This window comes from Bubalus bubalis, chromosome 16 (genome assembly GCF_019923935.1).
Source record: "Bubalus bubalis isolate 160015118507 breed Murrah chromosome 16, NDDB_SH_1, whole genome shotgun sequence".
NCBI lineage: Eukaryota > Metazoa > Chordata > Mammalia > Artiodactyla > Bovidae > Bubalus > Bubalus bubalis.
The window spans coordinates 56757220-56773928 of record NC_059172.1 but is presented as its reverse complement, the minus strand read 5'-3'; the positions used below and the strand labels follow the sequence as shown (position 1 = coordinate 56773928).

At 51.3% G+C, this 16709-nt stretch overlaps 1 protein-coding gene across 3 annotated transcripts; it reads left to right on the top strand.

Moving 5' to 3' along the window:
• Nucleotides 1–1175: 1175 nt before the first annotated feature.
• Nucleotides 1176–14637, top strand: IL10RA (interleukin 10 receptor subunit alpha). Of its 3 annotated transcripts, XM_006044713.3 has the most exons (7): nucleotides 1176–1346; nucleotides 3754–3868; nucleotides 4471–4661; nucleotides 5770–5939; nucleotides 6813–6960; nucleotides 9014–9135; nucleotides 11914–14637. In XM_006044713.3, the coding sequence occupies exons 1-7, from the start codon at nucleotides 1280–1282 to the stop codon at nucleotides 12841–12843; spliced, it is 1743 nt and encodes a 580-aa protein (XP_006044775.3). In that variant the 5' UTR covers nucleotides 1176–1279; the 3' UTR covers nucleotides 12844–14637. The 3 variants fall into 3 exon arrangements, with proteins under 3 accessions (XP_006044775.3, XP_025122611.2, XP_025122612.2); XM_025266826.2 differs by lacking the exon at nucleotides 3754–3868; XM_025266827.2 differs by lacking the exons at nucleotides 3754–3868; nucleotides 4471–4661.
• The last annotated feature ends 2072 nt before the right edge of the window (nucleotides 14638–16709 follow it).

The window sequence follows — 16709 nt, the reverse complement described above, 5'->3', positions numbered from 1 at the left end:
TGGACTGCAGCATGCTAGGCTTCTCTGTCTTTCACTATCTCCAGGAGTTTGCTGAAATTCATGCCCATTAAGTCAGTTATGCTATCAGACCAGGTTCTTGTCCTCTGCTGTCCCCTTCTCCTTTGGCCTTCAATCTCTCCCAGCATCAGGGTCTTTTCCAATGAATCAGCTCTTCATATCAGGTGGCCAAAATATCGGAGCTTCAGCTTCACCATCAGTCCTTCCAATGAATATTCAGGGTTGATTTCCTTTAGGATTGACTGGTTTGATCTTGCTGTCCAAGGGACTCTCAAGAGTCTTCTCCAGCACCAAAGTTTGAAAGCATCAATTCTTCCACGCTTTGCCTTCGTTATGATCCAACTCTCACATCTGCATATGACTACTGGAAAAACCATAGCTTTGAGTATATAGACTTTTGTTAGCAAAATGATGTATCTGCTTTTTAATACACTGTCTAGGTTTGTCATAGCTTTCCTTCCAAGGAGCAAGCGTCTTTTTAATTTCATGGCTGCAGTCACCATCTGCAGTGATTTTGGAGTGTGTGTGTGTGTGTGTGTGTGTGGTGGTGGGGGGGTGGTAACACGAGATTTCAGGCAGGTGAGGGAAACCAAAAAAGTCTGGAAGACGTCATGAGCACACCTTCGAAATATTAAGCAGGTAGGAGACTGCCTATTTTACTCTAAGTTTAGCTCAGAGCCCTACACCAAGGTACCTGGCAATGCCAAGGCTCACACACGTACCTGTCCTCTCACACATTCCCTGAGCACAATCTCCCTCCCCAACTCGTACCTCTGTACAATTTGCTCTGACACCCTCACCCCACCTTCCGCGCCCACGAGGCAAGGCTGCCCCTCGCGTTGCCTCTGTGGGCAATCTCCCCGCTTCCCCGAACCTGTGCCCGAAAACACACACAAACACACACCCCTCCAGGCTACCCAGACTGTTTTCACTCGATCGCACTGGAGGCCCCGGGAGGTAAGGAAGGTGAGAGCTGAACAAACCCGGTCCCCAGCCGGGACACCAAGCCACCGCCCAGGCGCTCCCCAGCTTCCTGTCCACGAGCTTGGGCAGTCCGCGCACCGGCGGCGGGCTCGACTCCCTGACGCAACGGCGTGTGGGCGGGGCGCCTCGAGGCCCCGCCCTTCTGGCGTCAGCCTCGCGGGGCGTGAGCGGACGCGTCAGGCTGAGGTTTCAGTCGCAGCCGAGTAGAGCCGCTGCCGGAGGCGAGCTTCGCGGCTCCGGCTTTGGCCCCGGCACGGGAGAATGCGGTGCGCCCAGGATGCTGTCGCACCAGATAGTGAAGCTGGTGGCGCTCCTCAGCCTGCTCCTCGGCTCTCGCGCGCACGGTAAGGATCTGGGTCTAGCCTTGCCCTCTCCGCGCCCATCCTGCTCCCTCTCCCACTGGTTGTCAACTGTGCATTAAAGTTCTATCTCCCACGGAGAACCCCGTCTGACTGACCGGCTCTCTGTGGAAAGAGGCACCCATCATCTCCCCCCTCCCCGAATCTCCCGCGTTCTGGCAAGCCTGAATCTCAGTCTCACACGTTGTAGACGTCTAACAGGCTGAGATTGACTGGGGTAGTGGGGAAGTGTGGATAGAGAAGTTAAATGACCACCCCCCGTTCAACTCACTGCCCACCCACGTCCCGGTGAGTCATAAATTCAGCCCTGACTCTTTTGTTGTTCTAGTGCAAATTATGGGACTGGTGGTCCCTCTGGGAAATTACTTTGATCTCAGTCTGACTTGACTTTACCTTAGCTCTCCGATTAACCTGTTTCTTCCCCCGTGCCATGTCACCCCTCAACTCTTTAACTCCACCATCACCTGTCACCCCCATCATATCATCCGTTCTCCTCCTTTAGCCCCCAAAGCATTCCCACTGCCACCTGCCTCTTCTTTCCTACTGTTACCCTTTAGCTTTCCTAACCCAGCCAGATGTCCTGGAAAGTTTCTGTAATTGAAAAGCTAAATCCTGAAGGGAGAGAATGAAAGGGCGGGGAGTCCCAGGAACAGAGGCAGAGAGAGCAGAGAGAGAACCAGAATATGAAGTAAAACATGAGGTCACCATTCACATGATCGAGAGTTGAGCTGGGGATGTGCAGCCCAAACACCACAGAGACCCACTGTACTTTTCACTTTCCATGTACTCTTCTGAAATTGAGAAACAGACTTGAGGATCGAAGACAGTATAAGAAAGCAAGCGAGATGTGCTTTCTAAGTGAGAATGACCATCAGGAAAAAAAAGAAGAAGCATTATTAGAGAGATGATTAGAAGTTGGAGAACTAGGGCAGCCTGGGAGTCACTGTCAGATGCAGAGATATTAAGGGACTGGGGAGAGAAGAACTGGGTGTTGGCATTGGCCTTGATATGCTTCATTGCACTTAATGGGCAAATCTTCATTGCAAGACTCTTAAAGTAGGTGTATTTATTGCATTCTTACAAATGAGAAGATTTCTGCTAGGTTAAATGATTTGCCCTTGATGAATGGTGTGTGGAGGAGGGAGGGGAAGACAGGAGGTGGAGAGAGGCTCTGGTATTTAGTATCTTCCCTGGTGGCTCAGGTGGTAAAGAATCTGCCTGCAATGCAGATGAGGGTTCGATCCGTGGGTCGGGAAGATCCCCTGGAGGAGGAAATGGCAACCCACTCCAGTATTCTTGCCTGGAGAATTCCATGGACAGAGGAACCTGGCAAGCTACAGTCCATGGGGTCTCAAAAAGTCCAACACGGCTGAGCGACTAACACACACACATCTCACCTTGGAGCCAAGGGTGCCAGTTTTTTGTGGAAATGTCCTCAGCCCAGTCTAGGACCAGGACTATTTGTTGTACTCAGGCTGAGCCTGAATATCTGGCTGCAGTAAAGCTCTCCTGGAAGCTGGGGAATGGGGCAACCACTCAACTTGGGCTTCTGTGAAGAGAAACAGGTAGATGCCAATGAGGAGGATATCTGTGTACCAAAGAACTCCAGAGAGGGGGGCCTTGGGTTAAGGCCAGAACTGGGGCCAGAGTGGGAACCAGATGTGGGGATGGGAAGCAGACCTTGGGATAGGGCTGGAGCAGGCACAGGGATTGGGCACAGCCAGGGACCAGCTCATCTGAGAGCTCATTATGGGCACAGATTAACCCTCTGCCCCTGCCTTCTTACCTGGAATGCATCACACCCAGCTTGTCTCTTCTCACTTCTGCTTCTGATCCCAGATAGCACAGGATGGTGATTTAAGAACACATTAGCTCTGGGATAAGATCCATCTGGATTCAAGGGCCCATTCTACCCCTTACTATCCCCACTGACCTTGGGCAAGTCACTTAAAATCTCTGAACCTTCATTGCTTCTCTAGTAAACTTGGGGTAATAGATGCCTACCTTGTATGACTACCGTGGTAATTAAATGAGACAGTATATGTAAAGTACTTAGCTGAGTGCTCAATAAACAGGCTTCCCTGGGGGCTCAGCGGTAAAGAATCCACCTGCAATGCAGGAGACTTAAGAGACATGGGTTCAATCCCTGGGTCAGGAAGATCCCCTGGAGGAGAGCATGGCAACCCACCCCAGTATTCTTGCCTGGAGAATCCCATGGACAGAGGAGCCTGGCAGGATACAGCCCATAGAGTCCCAAAGAGTCGGACACGACTGAAGCGACTTAGCAGGCAGGCAGAATGCTTGCAGCCATCTGCAGTAGTATCTCTTCCCCGGGGTGGGTGGGGGGAGGCTCTGCTACCTCTAGTACTGACACTCTCCTGTCTTCCGACAGAACTGCCCAGACCTCCGTCTGCGTGGTTTGAAGCAGAGTTTTTCCACCACGTCCTCTACTGGACACCCATTCCAAATCAGTCTGAAAGTACCTATTATGAAGTGGAACTCCTGAGGTAAGCAAAAAGGAGGGTGGAGAAAGGAGGGAGATGAGTGAGCAAGTGGGAGAGTGCAGCCCCTTCTACCCCCCTGGCATGGGAAGATACCTGCCTTGTTACTGAAATGACACCAGGAGGGACCCTGGCACATATCTATCAGTTGACAAGTACCGATCAAGTCTCATGTGCACTGAGCAGTATGCTGGGAGCTTGGGATGAGAAAGCCAAGCCTTTACCCTCAAGACTTTTCCATCTTATTGTAAAAACAGGAAAAGCATCCATAAGACAGTTGGAGAACAAGGAAGCCCTAAGGACTGCAGATGAAATTGGGAGGAGGAAGAAAGTGAGCTGTGTTGCAGAGAGTAGTAGCAAGTCTTCCTGGAGGAGTTGGCATTTGAGCTACTCCTATTCCAATCTGAGAGTCTTCGGGACCACAGAGAAACTGGCTCAGAGCCCCAGAACCAAGGGAGATCCCCTTGCAATTGGATGCCCCATACTAGAGGGAACACCCTGAGGGCTGTATTATCGTGTGAGCTCTCCCCTGGCCCCTTGCTTCCCTCCTAAAGGAGGTAGGGTGAAGCACAAGTTCCTCTCCCCATGCCTACCCTGCTGTCTCGCAGGTATGGAGTAGAGCCCACCTACTGGAAGTCCATCCAGAGGTGTAGCCAGATGCCAATGATGTCCTGTGATGTCACTATGGAGACCCTGGACCTGTATCGCAGCCATGGTTACCGAGCCAGAGTCCGGGCAGTGGACGGAAGCCAGCATTCCAACTGGACCTCTCCTAACACCCGCTTCTCCATGGATGAAGGTGCTTCTCCTCCCCTGGGCCTAGAGCATGGCTTTCAGCCTCCTTTCCCGCCAGAAGCTCTTGTCTAGACCTTTGCTGTCTGTTCCCATGGCTTGCCACATCCACCTGGCTTTCTAGTCAGGGATTTAGTTGCTCAAAGAAACCTGAGTCAGGACTTTGGAGAAAGTTTTGATGAAAATAGCCAAGTTGTTCAAGATTTAAAAGGGAACTGGAGTTGTTTATCCTACAGAAGAGAAGTCTTGGGGTGAGCTGGAACAGCTGAGTCATGAGGGCCAGACTGGTATACTTGTAGGGTTCTGGGAGAGGAAGTGAATCCATAAACACTCAGCATCGGGCCACAAGCAATAGGCAGAATTTGAATCTGGTCCTGCTGCCTTTAGGGAAGAATTCCCTGAGATCAGGGTGTGGGGCTTTGAAGCAGTGAAAGTGAAGTGAAGTCGCTCATTCACGTCCAACTCTTTATGACCCCATGGACACCAGGCTCCTCCGTCCATGGGATTTTCAAGAGTACTGGAGTGGGTTGCCATTTCCTTCTCCAGGGAATCTTCCCGACTCAGGGATCGAACCCAGGTCTCCCGTATTGTAGACAGACGCTTTACTTTCTGAGCCACCAGGGCAGTCCATTTGAAGCAGTGAAGTGCTACTGAAATCAAGTTGGGAGTTTCTCTCCGCAGAGAGTAGCAAAAAGGATGATAAGCCCCAAATGTGAATAGGATTCTTTCATTCTTCAGATTGGGACTGACTGTGCCCTTATGTGTATGGCAAGCCTGCTCTGCAGAAGTCAGAATGATACTCTTGGAGGTCATTGTCTCCCAAATGCCTGTTCACAGGCCGGCACTTCACTAGCTGCAGAAATATGACTGAGGAGTATGTTTAAAATAGATGTTGCCAGGGCCCCTCTTCCAAAATTCAGATTCACTGTGTCTTGAGTGGGTCCAGGCATCTGTTGTTAGCCCTCTACCCCAGAAATTCCTTATGTGCTGCCAGGTTGGGAGACCTGTAATACAGGTTTTATAGTGGGAAGAGCTTGACCTTGGAGGCCAGGGTTGGATGGGGTGCCCAGGCCCTCCCCGGCCCAGTGGCCTCATGGTTCTGTCTCCCCACCCAGTGACTCTGACGGTTGCCAGCGTGAAGCTCGAGGTGCACAATGGTAACATCGTTGGGGCCATCCAGCTCCCCAGGCCCGAGGTGGCCCCTGAAGGCGACACATACGAAAACATCTTCCACAACTTCCGGGAGTACCAGATTGAGGTTCGCAAGGTACCAGGACACTATGAGGTATGGGGTTCTCCACGGTCAGACTCACCTGTCTCCTGGGGCCGGAAGTGCCTTTTGTCCTCCCCTTGGGAACTTTACCTGCAGAGTCAGGGAGGTTGTGAGGTGGATGGGGGGTGGGGAGGGAGGGTTGAGATGGCCTCAGTCCTCAAGTATGTGCTTCTGCCAGGTGGCAGGGAAGGCAGTGCCTGCTAGGTGTCTGTGGGACATTGTATAACTACAGGGGACATTGTATAGCTATGGTTTCCAATCCTCTTGTAGGCGGAGACTTTATTTTGTTTTATAGCTGGAGAAATGAGGCTCCAGGAGGCCCTGTAAGCACACTCCCATAAGTGAGGGACCTGGAACCACAAAATCCGTCTTCTTTCCTATCCACCATGGGCTTCCCAGGTGGTGCCCAGTCATAAAGAACCCTCCTGCCAATGAGGAGATGTAAGAGACACGGGTTCAATCCCTGAGTCAGGACGATCCCCTGGAGGAGGGCATGGCAAACCTCTCCAGTATCCTTGCCTGGAGAATCCCATGGACAGTGGAGTCTGGTGGGCTATAGTCCATGGGGTCATAAAGAGTCGGACATGACTAAATCAACTTAGCATGCATGCATGCATCCCTTTCCACCACAGTTGACTCCAGCCCCTTCTGGGAAGGTCCTCAGTATCTATAAAACACTTCATTTTCTCTTTTAGTACAAAATAAATCATGGTAATCACAGAGATCTTGGGCTGCATTGATAAAGCAAGGTTTGTCACCTTAGAAAAAAGAACACTGAAGGAGGTTGACTTGCAGTGCTTTAGAGTATCTCTAACTGCCCCTCTGGCTCTCATGTGCCATGGAACAAGGATATCGTGTTTATTGCTCTGGTTGTTTTCATTTCAGTCCCTTGGCAAGGTCAAAAACGAAAGCTTCAAACTCCCAATCCCGAGAGGGGTGGGAGAGTTCTGCGTCAGGGTGAAACCATCTGTCGGCTCCCGAGTGAACAAGGAGGTCTGGTCCAAGGAGGAGTGCATCTTGCTCACCTCGCAGTGTGAGTTGGTTGGGGCTGCTGTCCGGGCAGGAGGGAGGTAGGAGGGAAGGAAGCAGGGCTGCCGCTGAGGGGCACTGTGCTGGCCCCCCACCCGCCAGCACAGCCCTCCCTCCTAACCCAGCCCCTGTGAAAGAGCTCCTGTTGTCCCGATTTTAGAGAGATGGGAACTGAGGCTCAGTACCTATAAGTGACTTCCAGGCTGTGGCCACAGTGCCAGGTCTCCCAGCTGTGCGGGTGTTTCCACCAGAGCCCAACTAAGCTCCCAGGAGCCCTTCCCAGCCCGCTTAGTCAGCTGTGGTGGTTCCTGTTTGTCACATTCCTCGGCTGAATGGAGCTGGGGACCCCAAGGGCATCTCAGAACTTTCCCTCCTCCCCCTCAGAGGAAGCAGAACTGAGCTGGCTCTTCTCCGCAGCTGCAAAAGTCAGCAGACACTGTGCCAGGCTCCCAACCAAGTGCTGGGGGTGTGGAGGGTGGGTGGCGGGCAAGGGAATATGGGGTGTGAAGTTCGTGATTCTGCCCACAAGGATCTTACGGTCTGCCTGGGAAGACAGGGCATGGCAAGAGGAGGCTGCATCTAGCTACTTGGGATAGTATATGTTGAATGCCTAATGGGTGATGTCAACAGTCAGTGGGCTGGGAGAGTGCCTGGTCCAGTGAGGGCAGCGTCCAGCAGTGACCAGAAGGACTCCTTGCTTTTCTACGGCACATTTCAATTTATGGCAGACACTTAGAAGCTGGTTGTTATTTAAGCCGCACTCTCACTGAAGCAGAGCAAGGCATCATCTCTGTGCCATGTGGCCTTACACACTTTTTCAACATCCACTCACTAATACAGAAATAGTTTTGTGTACAGGTCTGGGTTCAAATCTCAGCCTCACCACTTATGAAATCTATCACCTTGGGCAACTTAATCTCTCCTGGCCTCAGAATGCTAGTCTATAAAAATAGGGATGGTAATAGTATTTACCTCTTAAGGTAAGAGTAAGAATCAGATAACATAAGTATTGTAGTCCCCCCTTATTCCCAGGACATATGTTCCAAGACCCCCAGTGGCAGCCCTGAAATCATGGATGTATACTGATTTTTCCTGTACATACATGCATATGACAGAGTTTAATTTATCAATTAAATTGAAGATAATTTTAAGTTAAAAGAATGTCCAAATTGCCAGCATCATTACTCTTGCACTTTGGGGCCACAATTGAGTAAAATAAGGGTTACTTAGACGAAAGCACTGAATACCACAACCGCCCATCTGATAACTGAGGCAGCCCCTAAGTGACACAGGCAGGATCTTCTGGACAGAGGGAGGATTCATGTCCCAGGTGGGACAGAGTGATAGAGTGGGACAGCATGAGATTTCAAGTTACTCAGAATGGCACAAGATTTAACTTATCAATTATTTATTTCTGGAAATCATCCATGTAATGTTTTTGGACCACAGGTCACTGAAACCACAGATTGGGGCGGGGGGTGCTGTTTTAAAGGGCTTGGTAGATGATAAATGCTGTGTACTTCACAGCCACCTGTGAGGTAGGCACTATTATTGTGCCATTTTTAGATGGTAAAACTAAGGCTCAGGGAGACTGAGTAATTTGTCCACGGCCTCACAACTAGTAAGTGATAGAGCTGGTATCGGAACCCAGGTCTGGCTGCTCCCAGAGCCCCCCTTCTTACCTGCTGTACCATCCTGCGCCTCAGCTCTGTGTGCCATCGTGTGAGTTCTGTGCAAAGACTGGCGGCAGAGTCCATGTGTTTAGTGAGGGATCCTTCAGCGTGGAGGTTGGAAAGCCAGGCAGGGATTCCCAAGAATCCAGGGACCACTCCCAATGCAGGGGGCCTAGGTTCAATTCCTGGTCAGGAAACTAGGTTCTGCATGCCACAATGAAAAACAAGAATGTAGCTGTGGCCTCCGGAGTTGTGGCCTAGAGGTAGCCTAAGGGGTTGGAGGGGTGGTTACTCGGCCACTCGCTGAGAGGCCCCTGAGAGGGGCCATGGGAACCGCCCCTCCACATCCCATGGCCTACAAACCCATCTCTCTGGACCCCACAGATTTCACAGTGACCAACATCAGCATCTTTGTCACCTTCGTCCTGCTGCTCTATGGAGCCCTGGCCTTCTGTCTGACCTTCCAGCTGTATGTGCGGCGCCGGGGGAAGCTGCCTGCTGTCCTGGTGAGTCTTGCACAGAGGCCACCACCCCATCCTTCCTTCCCAGCCCTACCAGGACTCCTAGAGGCAGGGCACACCCTCCCAGGCAGTCCATACCCTCAGCCCTGATGTTATCAGAGGCACCTTCATCAAGCACCATGGGGTGGGAGGGAGAACTTGAATGCCAAGCCCAGTACAGAGAATGTTGCCTTATCGTGGCCCAGAAAAAACACAGTAATCCCAACCCACCTCACGCCATTTTGTTACTATTTGCTAATGACTGGCTGCAGACCAGCCCCTGGGCATTAGTACCTTGGAGACAGGCAGTTATAAGCCTGACTTTACAACTGAGGGAACTGAGGCAGAAAGAGATCGTTACATGCAGAGAGCCCCACAGCCAGCAAGAATCAAGGCCAGAGCCCAGCCTTGCCCATCCCTAGAGGCTGTGCTGAGTGCTCTGAAAGAGGAAGACAGGGGCTGTGGTCAGGTGGAGAGAGCAGCGTGGAGAGCATGCTGAGAGGAGGGCTTCCTGGAGGAAGCAGCATCTCCAGCCCTTCCTGGGAGGGGCGGGGGCGGGGGCAGGTCTCCTCTGACTACACAGTGCTGACAGATGCTGAATTGTAGTCAGTCAGCCTCTGAAATTCAACTTGTCCCATTGAGCAGCATCTCCAGACCTCAGCCCATCTCTGGCCTGGGATTCAGACTGGACCAAAGATGGTCCCCAAAACTGACATTATTGGGATGATCAAGGACTCAGCTATAAGAATGGGCTCTGTCAGGGAGACAGGAGCCCGGGGAAGCTCACAGATGGAAGGGGACCTTCTGCAGGGTTCCCAGGATCTCTAGGGAAAGTAAGGCAAGTGGCAAAGGTCCTCTGAAATGATCTTGAGAAAGAATTCTGGGATGGGCATGGAGTGGGGAGAAGGGGAGTGAAGCTGCCTGGTGAGCGCACCATGGGGCCAGCATTCAAGGATGGGTAACTAGAAAGCAGAGCAGTGGGAGAGGACCACTGGATAGAAGTGTCTTAGTTGAGCTTGAGGAAAGACATCTAGCAAGAGGGAGTGGGCAATGGAGCTGCAGTTACCAAGCATCCACAACATGCAAAGTGTTGTATGGAAGGCAACTGAGTAAGTGGGCCCAAAAGGCTTGATTAGCTCTGGAGGGACAGCCAATGGATCAACTATTAACTTTAATGCAAACCAGTGAAATAGACATAGACATAGATGCAAAAATGCCAAAGTAGATGACAAGCAATCTGTAGTTTTTTGTTCCTTCTGAACATTTGGATCAGAGACTTATATCAGCTATTAACTTTAATACAAACCTTGGCCTAAATGACACAGCTGATAAGAGGCAAAGCTGGAATTTGAACCCAGAAGTCTGGCTCCAGAATATACATCCTTAGTCACCAAGCTATATGATATTAATAGGGATCCAGCCAATAAGAGTTGCATTAAAGTCATCACATACAAAGGGATCTAGATGTGCAACAGTAAGTCAATAAGTCAGTCTAGAAACCTTAGGAGTGCCTACTATGTGCCAGCTCAGTTTAAGCAGCTCTGGGAATAGAGTGGCCAATAAGAACAGACAACTCCCACCCTCAGGAGCTTGTGAACATTTTGTTGGGTATAGGGAGTGAGCCTATCTGTGTATATGCATGTGGGAGCACAGAAAACAAAAATTAACTCCAGAAACTATGTGCTAAGAATAAATAAACAAGGTTGATAGGAAGAGGGGAGATCGGGAAAGCCTCTCTGAGGAGATGACCTCTGAGCCAAGACCTGAATGATAAGAAGGATACAGTCATACAAAATGTTAGGGGAAGAGTGTTCCAAGCAGGAGTAGCCAAAGGCCCCGAGGCAGCACTGTCTGGAGCAGAAGGAACTCCAGTGCAACGGGGGCAGAAGAGCTAGGGGGAGAAGGGTCAAGTGACTTCCTGGGACTATTAGCAATTAATGGGGACTGAGCGACTTCACTTTCACTTTTCACTTTCATGCATTGGAGAGGAAAATGGCAACCCACTCCAGTGTTCCTGCCTGGAGAATCCTGGGGACAGGGGAGCCTGGTGGCCTGCCGTCTGTGGGGTCACACAGAGTCGGACACGACTGAAGCGACTTAGCAGCAGCAGCAGCAGGGCCTCCTCAGCTGCTAGTTCTGTGCTTGTTCACTGACCCACAATGAAGCCAGGCTGTGTTTATGAGAGTCACACTCAGGGAGTGGAGAAATGATCTTGGTATCTCACCTCCAGCATTTTAAAAGATGAAATAAATAGCATGGAATAGGACAGGACAGTATACAATAGATCATGATGCACAGGCAGTAACAATAAGTATTATTTTGTGAAATTGATTTCAGTTGTATATGAATAATATATTTGTGTGCTATTTATATCTTACGTAGCATTATTATGTAACATGTTTCTCATTCAGGGTCCTACTGGGGGGAAAAAAGTCTGAAACACATTTCTAGATCTCAGTGGTCCAGCCAGCCTCTCGGGTTTGAAAAGCACTGCTGACGGAGCTGCCTGAGAATGTTCACCTTTCCTTGCAGCCTCCCATTCTGTCTGAGCTCTGAGAACACAGGCTTCTTAGGTAGCTGGCCTGAGTCAAACTGAGAATTGTACGAGGAGGAAAACTCAATTCTGAAACAAAGCCAAAAGGACAAGCAACCTGTCCTGCAGGCTCTGCCGTGCCCCGTCTGTTGGAGCAGCGTCTCCTGAACCCCTCACCTCTCCTGGCTGCACTGGGGTGGGTTCCTGCTGGTGACTCTCCCGCCCCTCTCACTCTGCGCTCTCCTCCCCAGGTCTTCAAGAAGCCCAGTCCCTTCAACCTCATCAGCCAGTTTTCCCACCCAGAGACCCAAGATACCCTCCACACCCTGGACGAGGAGGCCCTCCCCAAGGTGACTCCGGAGCTGAGGAACTCAGACGTGCACGGCAGCACTGACAGCGGCTTCGGCAGTGCCAAGCCGTCGCTGCAGACCGAGGAGCCCCAGTTCCTCCTCCCTGCCTCCGGCCCCCAGGCCGGGGGGGCTCTGGAAAAGGGGATGCCCCAGGAGTTGGAGAACAGCTGTGGTAGTGCAGGGAGCAGCAACAGCGCAGACAGCGGGATCTGCTTGCCAGATCCCCGCCTGTGTCCCGGCACGGAGCCCAGCTGGGAGCCGCAGGTGGGGAGCAACAGCCGGGACCGGGAGGACAGTGGCATTGGCCTGGTCCAGAACTCTAGGGGACAGCCTGAGGATGCTCAGGGTGGCTCAGCTTCAGGCCATGTGAGTCCCCTGGGACCTGAGGAGCCTGCGGAAGAAGACTCAGTGGCAGGGGCCTTCCAGGGCTACCTGAAGCAGACCCAGTGCCCAGAGGAGAAGGCAGCCCAGGCAGGCGGCCTGGAAGAAGAGTCTTCCTCGACAGAGGACCTTGACCCCCAATTCAGGACGTGCCTGGATACTGAGGCGGGCTGGCCTCTACCAGCCCTGGCCAAGGGCTATGTGCAACAGGACCCCCCAGAAATGATTCTTGCTCCTTTGCAGACCCCTGAAGCACAGTGGGACCAACCAACTGAGGACTGGTCATTTCTGGGCTTGACCAGCTGTGGCGACCTCGGCACATCTGACTGGAGCTTTGCCCATGACCTTGCCCCTCTGGATTGTGTGCCGGCCCCGGGCGGTCTCCTGGGCAGTTTTGACTCAGACCTGGTCACCCTGCCACTGATCACCAGCCTGCAGTCAAATGAGTGAGGCAGGCTAAGGGCTTGCTCTTGATTTCAGCTGCACGCTGCCTGGACCCAGAGGATCCAGGGGCCAGAAGTGAAGCACAATGCCAGTCTGGGCACTTTGCTGCAGGCCCAGTAGGTGTCCAGGAGGAAGCTAGACTAACACAGGATACATAGGTAGCATCGGCCTGCTCTGCAGACAGGGCCCTGCAGACTCTGGCAGAGCTGAGAAGAGCAGGGTAGAGACCTCCCCTCTCCTCGGGACACGTCCTGTGCTTTAAAGGACTCTTTGCTCAGGGGGATCATGAAGCCACCAGGCTAAAGTCAGCTCAGTGAGCCAGGCCTCCCCACTTAGGCCGTCCATGTGTCAGGAGAGCCTCCAGTAGGATGGAGGGCTGGGAGGATAGAGGCGTCAGGGCCGCCAATGCAGGGGCCACTTCCAGGGGAGGAAGGAGGAAACAGGAGCCAAAGGGAGCTGAGATCCAAAAGGGGGCTTCTGACTCAGAACCCTGGGGATGTTGCGTCTATCTGCAGACAGTGCCCTCTTTCGAGCAAATAGAGCAGCAGCCCCCTGGGGCACTTGGAGTGGCCATGTCACACACTGCCCTCATCCTGCTGCTCCCACCACCTTGCTGACAGAACCAGAGAAACCATGGGTGTTTGTCCTGGTCCAGACACAGCCCTTCAGTGGCTCTCTGGGCTTGGACATCACCTTATCTGCCCAGGAAGGTCAGGGTTAGGACCTGTACTTGTGTTGCTGCTGATGTCCAGCTACAGGACAGGGCACTGGGCTGGGACCTCTGTCCTCTCAGTGATCAGATGTGGTGAGCTTGGACCAGCAGCCACTTCTCAGAAGTGGACGTCGCTCAGTCGTGTCTGACTCTGTGCGACCCCATGGAGACTGTAACCTGCCAGGCTCCTCTGTCCATGGGATTCTCCAAGCAAGAATATTGGACAGGGTAGTCATTCCCTTCTCCAGGGGATCTTCCTGACTCAGGGATCGAACCTGTGTCTCCTGCATGACAGGCAGATTCTTTACCATCTGAGCCACTTATCAAAGGGCCGTGGTTATTCCATTTGTGAAATAAAGACTCAGTCTCATGCTGGGATGTTGGCCAACCTGGCTTCTGGGCTGACACCTCCAACCCCACGTGATGCTGGGCTGGGAGGAAGCCGTGTCCGCACAGAGCTGAGGGCTGAGGGCCAGCCCCACGCTGAGGGCTCGTCCACGTAGCAGGAGTAGATGGGATTGTGCTGAGACAATGACCAGACCCTGGGCCCAGGGAGTGGGCAGGTGTGGGCTCTGCTTCCCCACAGTCAGTTTGGGATCTGTCTGCACCTGTGAGCAGGGAAGCTGTATGCCCCCCGGGTCATCCTTGGCCCTGCCTTCTCCATGGCACTCTTGGAATAAGCATCAGGCCCAGTGAATCCAGCCAGAGCTCCTCCACTCCGCCAGAAAGCTCATAGATGCCAGTCTGATAATAATTCCCTCTAGAAACAGGTCTGAGGGAGGGTTTCTCAGCATTTCCTTGGAGGGTTTATTTATTTAGTTTATTTATTGAAAAGGCAGCATGGTACAGGGAAAGAGTTCTGGGCATTTCGAGAGCCTAGGAGTTCTCATTCTGACTTCACTGTTCCTAGTCATGTGACCTTGGGAAAGTCACCTTTCCTCATCTGTGAAACCAGAAAATGTTGCCTGACTTGTTTTGTTTATAAGGTTCCACTGAGAACATGAATGCGAATGTGGCTTGAAACACAAGGCTCTGTTAATGAGTTGATGTATGTTTTTTCTTCCAATAAATTATTGGGATCACAGGAATCTCGGGAAACCAGTCAGATGTCTGATGACACAGTGGCTGGTAGAGGCGTGAGGTTATTGATGATCAAGGATGATAATGAATAGGATGTGTGACATCAGTCAGATTTCAATGACACAGTGGCTGGTAGAAGTGTCAAGTTATTGATCAAGGATGAAAATGAATAAGATGTGTGATGTCGCTTTAAGGCACCAAGACTGAGGACTCAACGCTCAAATCAGGTCTAGTTCCTTGTGTTACTGTTTGTTGCCTGTGACCTTGGGCAAATTCCTTACTAAGTCCCAGTTTCCTCATCTATAAAATGGGAATAATAATTCCTCGTGGGGATGTTGGGAGGTTTAAACGAGATCATACATAAAGAGTTTAATGTCCCAGGTGTATGGTATTCCAGGCATAGGTAGCTGTCATTGACTTTGTTTTTTAAATTTTTAATTGGAGGATAATTGCTTTACAGTGTTGTGTTGGTTTCTGCTGTCTATGTTGTCGACTTGTAAAGCTGTAAAGGGAAATGAACAGTTTTTCTTGGAAACTGGTGAAAATGAAAGAGATCTTTAAAAATGTATATTAAATATATGACAAAATTGTTGAAAGAGAAGGTAAGCAAAGATAATGAAGGAATTCCCTGGCAGTCCAGTGGTTAGGACCCTGAGCATTCAGTGACAAGGGCCCGAGTTCCATCCCTGGTCCGGGAACCAAGATCCCATAAGTCATGGGGTGCCACCAAAAAAAAAAAAAAAAAAAAGAATGATAATGTAAAAATTATGTAATATAATGAGAGATAATGAAAATGGATGTAAATGAAAGAGTATGCAGAGGTTCTTTGTTGTTGTAATTGTCCAGTCACTAAGCCGTGTCCAACTCTTTGCGACCCAATGAACTGCAGCACGCCAGGCTTCCCTGTCCTTCACTGTCTCCCAGAGTTTGCTCAAACTCAAGTCATTGAGTCGGTGATGCCTTCCAACCATCTCATCCTCTGCCATCCCCTTCTCCTCCTGCCCTCAATCGTGCCCAGCATCAGGGTCTTTTCCAGTGAGTCGGTTCTTTAGGAAGACTGAAAAGGAAACCGTGGGACAGAGAACACTGTGTTTTGGATGTGAATTCTGACAACTTGAAAGGAGACCCCGATGGCCCCTCCCTTCCAGGAAGACAGCAAACCAGGTGTCCCTGGAACCCACCAACTGCTCCCCCAACCTGGAAGTATGTCCCAGAGGTGCTTCTCATAAGGGCGGAAGCCATCTGCATTCAATTCTAAAAGCAGCCTCCTCCTTCCACGAAAAGCCACATGTGGGTTTGAGGCTCTCCCCAAGCTCAGCCCAGCGGGTGGAGCAGACCCAGGGCTCGAGGCCTGAGTCTGGGTGCACTTTGCTCTCTGTCACATCCTGGATCCTCCAGGAGGTGGCCAGGGACACCGCATCTCTGTTCCACTGTGTTGTCTCCAACCACACCTCTCCCCTCTTAATCTGAGAAACTAACCAGTTCCAGGGAAGCCCTGATCCTATCACCTTCACAGAACTTGACTTATCTCACACTGTTTGGGACCTAGTCAGACTTTTCCCCAAAGGTCTTCTTGTCAGATTGGTAAGAAGTGTGAGATTGGTCACTTTCTCCTGGAACTGAGTGTTGGAAATGGAAAGGCCCCTGGGGCAGGTTGGATGAGGGCTGGCCAAGATGTTGAGTATGAAGATTGAAGAGAGAGGGGGTCTGAGGATGTGGAATGGGTGGGAGTTTGGGCTGGGTCTCCTCCCCTTTTCAGCTCAGACCGCCCAGCACCAGGGCCATGGGAGAAACTGAGAGAGTTCCTCCAAACAGCGGTGAGATGCCACCAGACTTCTCAGGAATTTGGAATAAAGTCCCCAAGAGACATCCCCGTCTGTTCCTACACTGAAAAACCTCCTGTGAGGGCTTTTCCAAGCTGAGGAATGGGTGACTCTGCGTTTCTATGAGCTAATGGAACTTCCTCTTTAAGGAGAGGGGAAATGGGTCAACTCCACTGAAGAGGAAATTCTATTGAACTGTGCTTTCCTGAGTTTGTAAATAGCTATGGTCAATGGATCTCCCTTGTCTTCCCTGATCT

What these genes read in the sequence shown, in the direction of transcription:
- IL10RA (XM_006044713.3), top strand. Translation starts at nt 1,280, where the DNA reads ATGCTGTCGCACCAGATAGTGAAGCTGGTGGCGCTCCTCAGCCTGCTC. An exon ending in CCGCTTCTCCATGGATGAAG is followed by an intron (nt 4,662 to 5,769) that starts GTGCTTCTCCTC and finishes CTCCCCACCCAG; the next exon opens with TGACTCTGACGGTTGCCAGC. An exon ending in AGGTACCAGGACACTATGAG is followed by an intron (nt 5,940 to 6,812) that starts GTATGGGGTTCT and finishes TTTTCATTTCAG; the next exon opens with TCCCTTGGCAAGGTCAAAAA.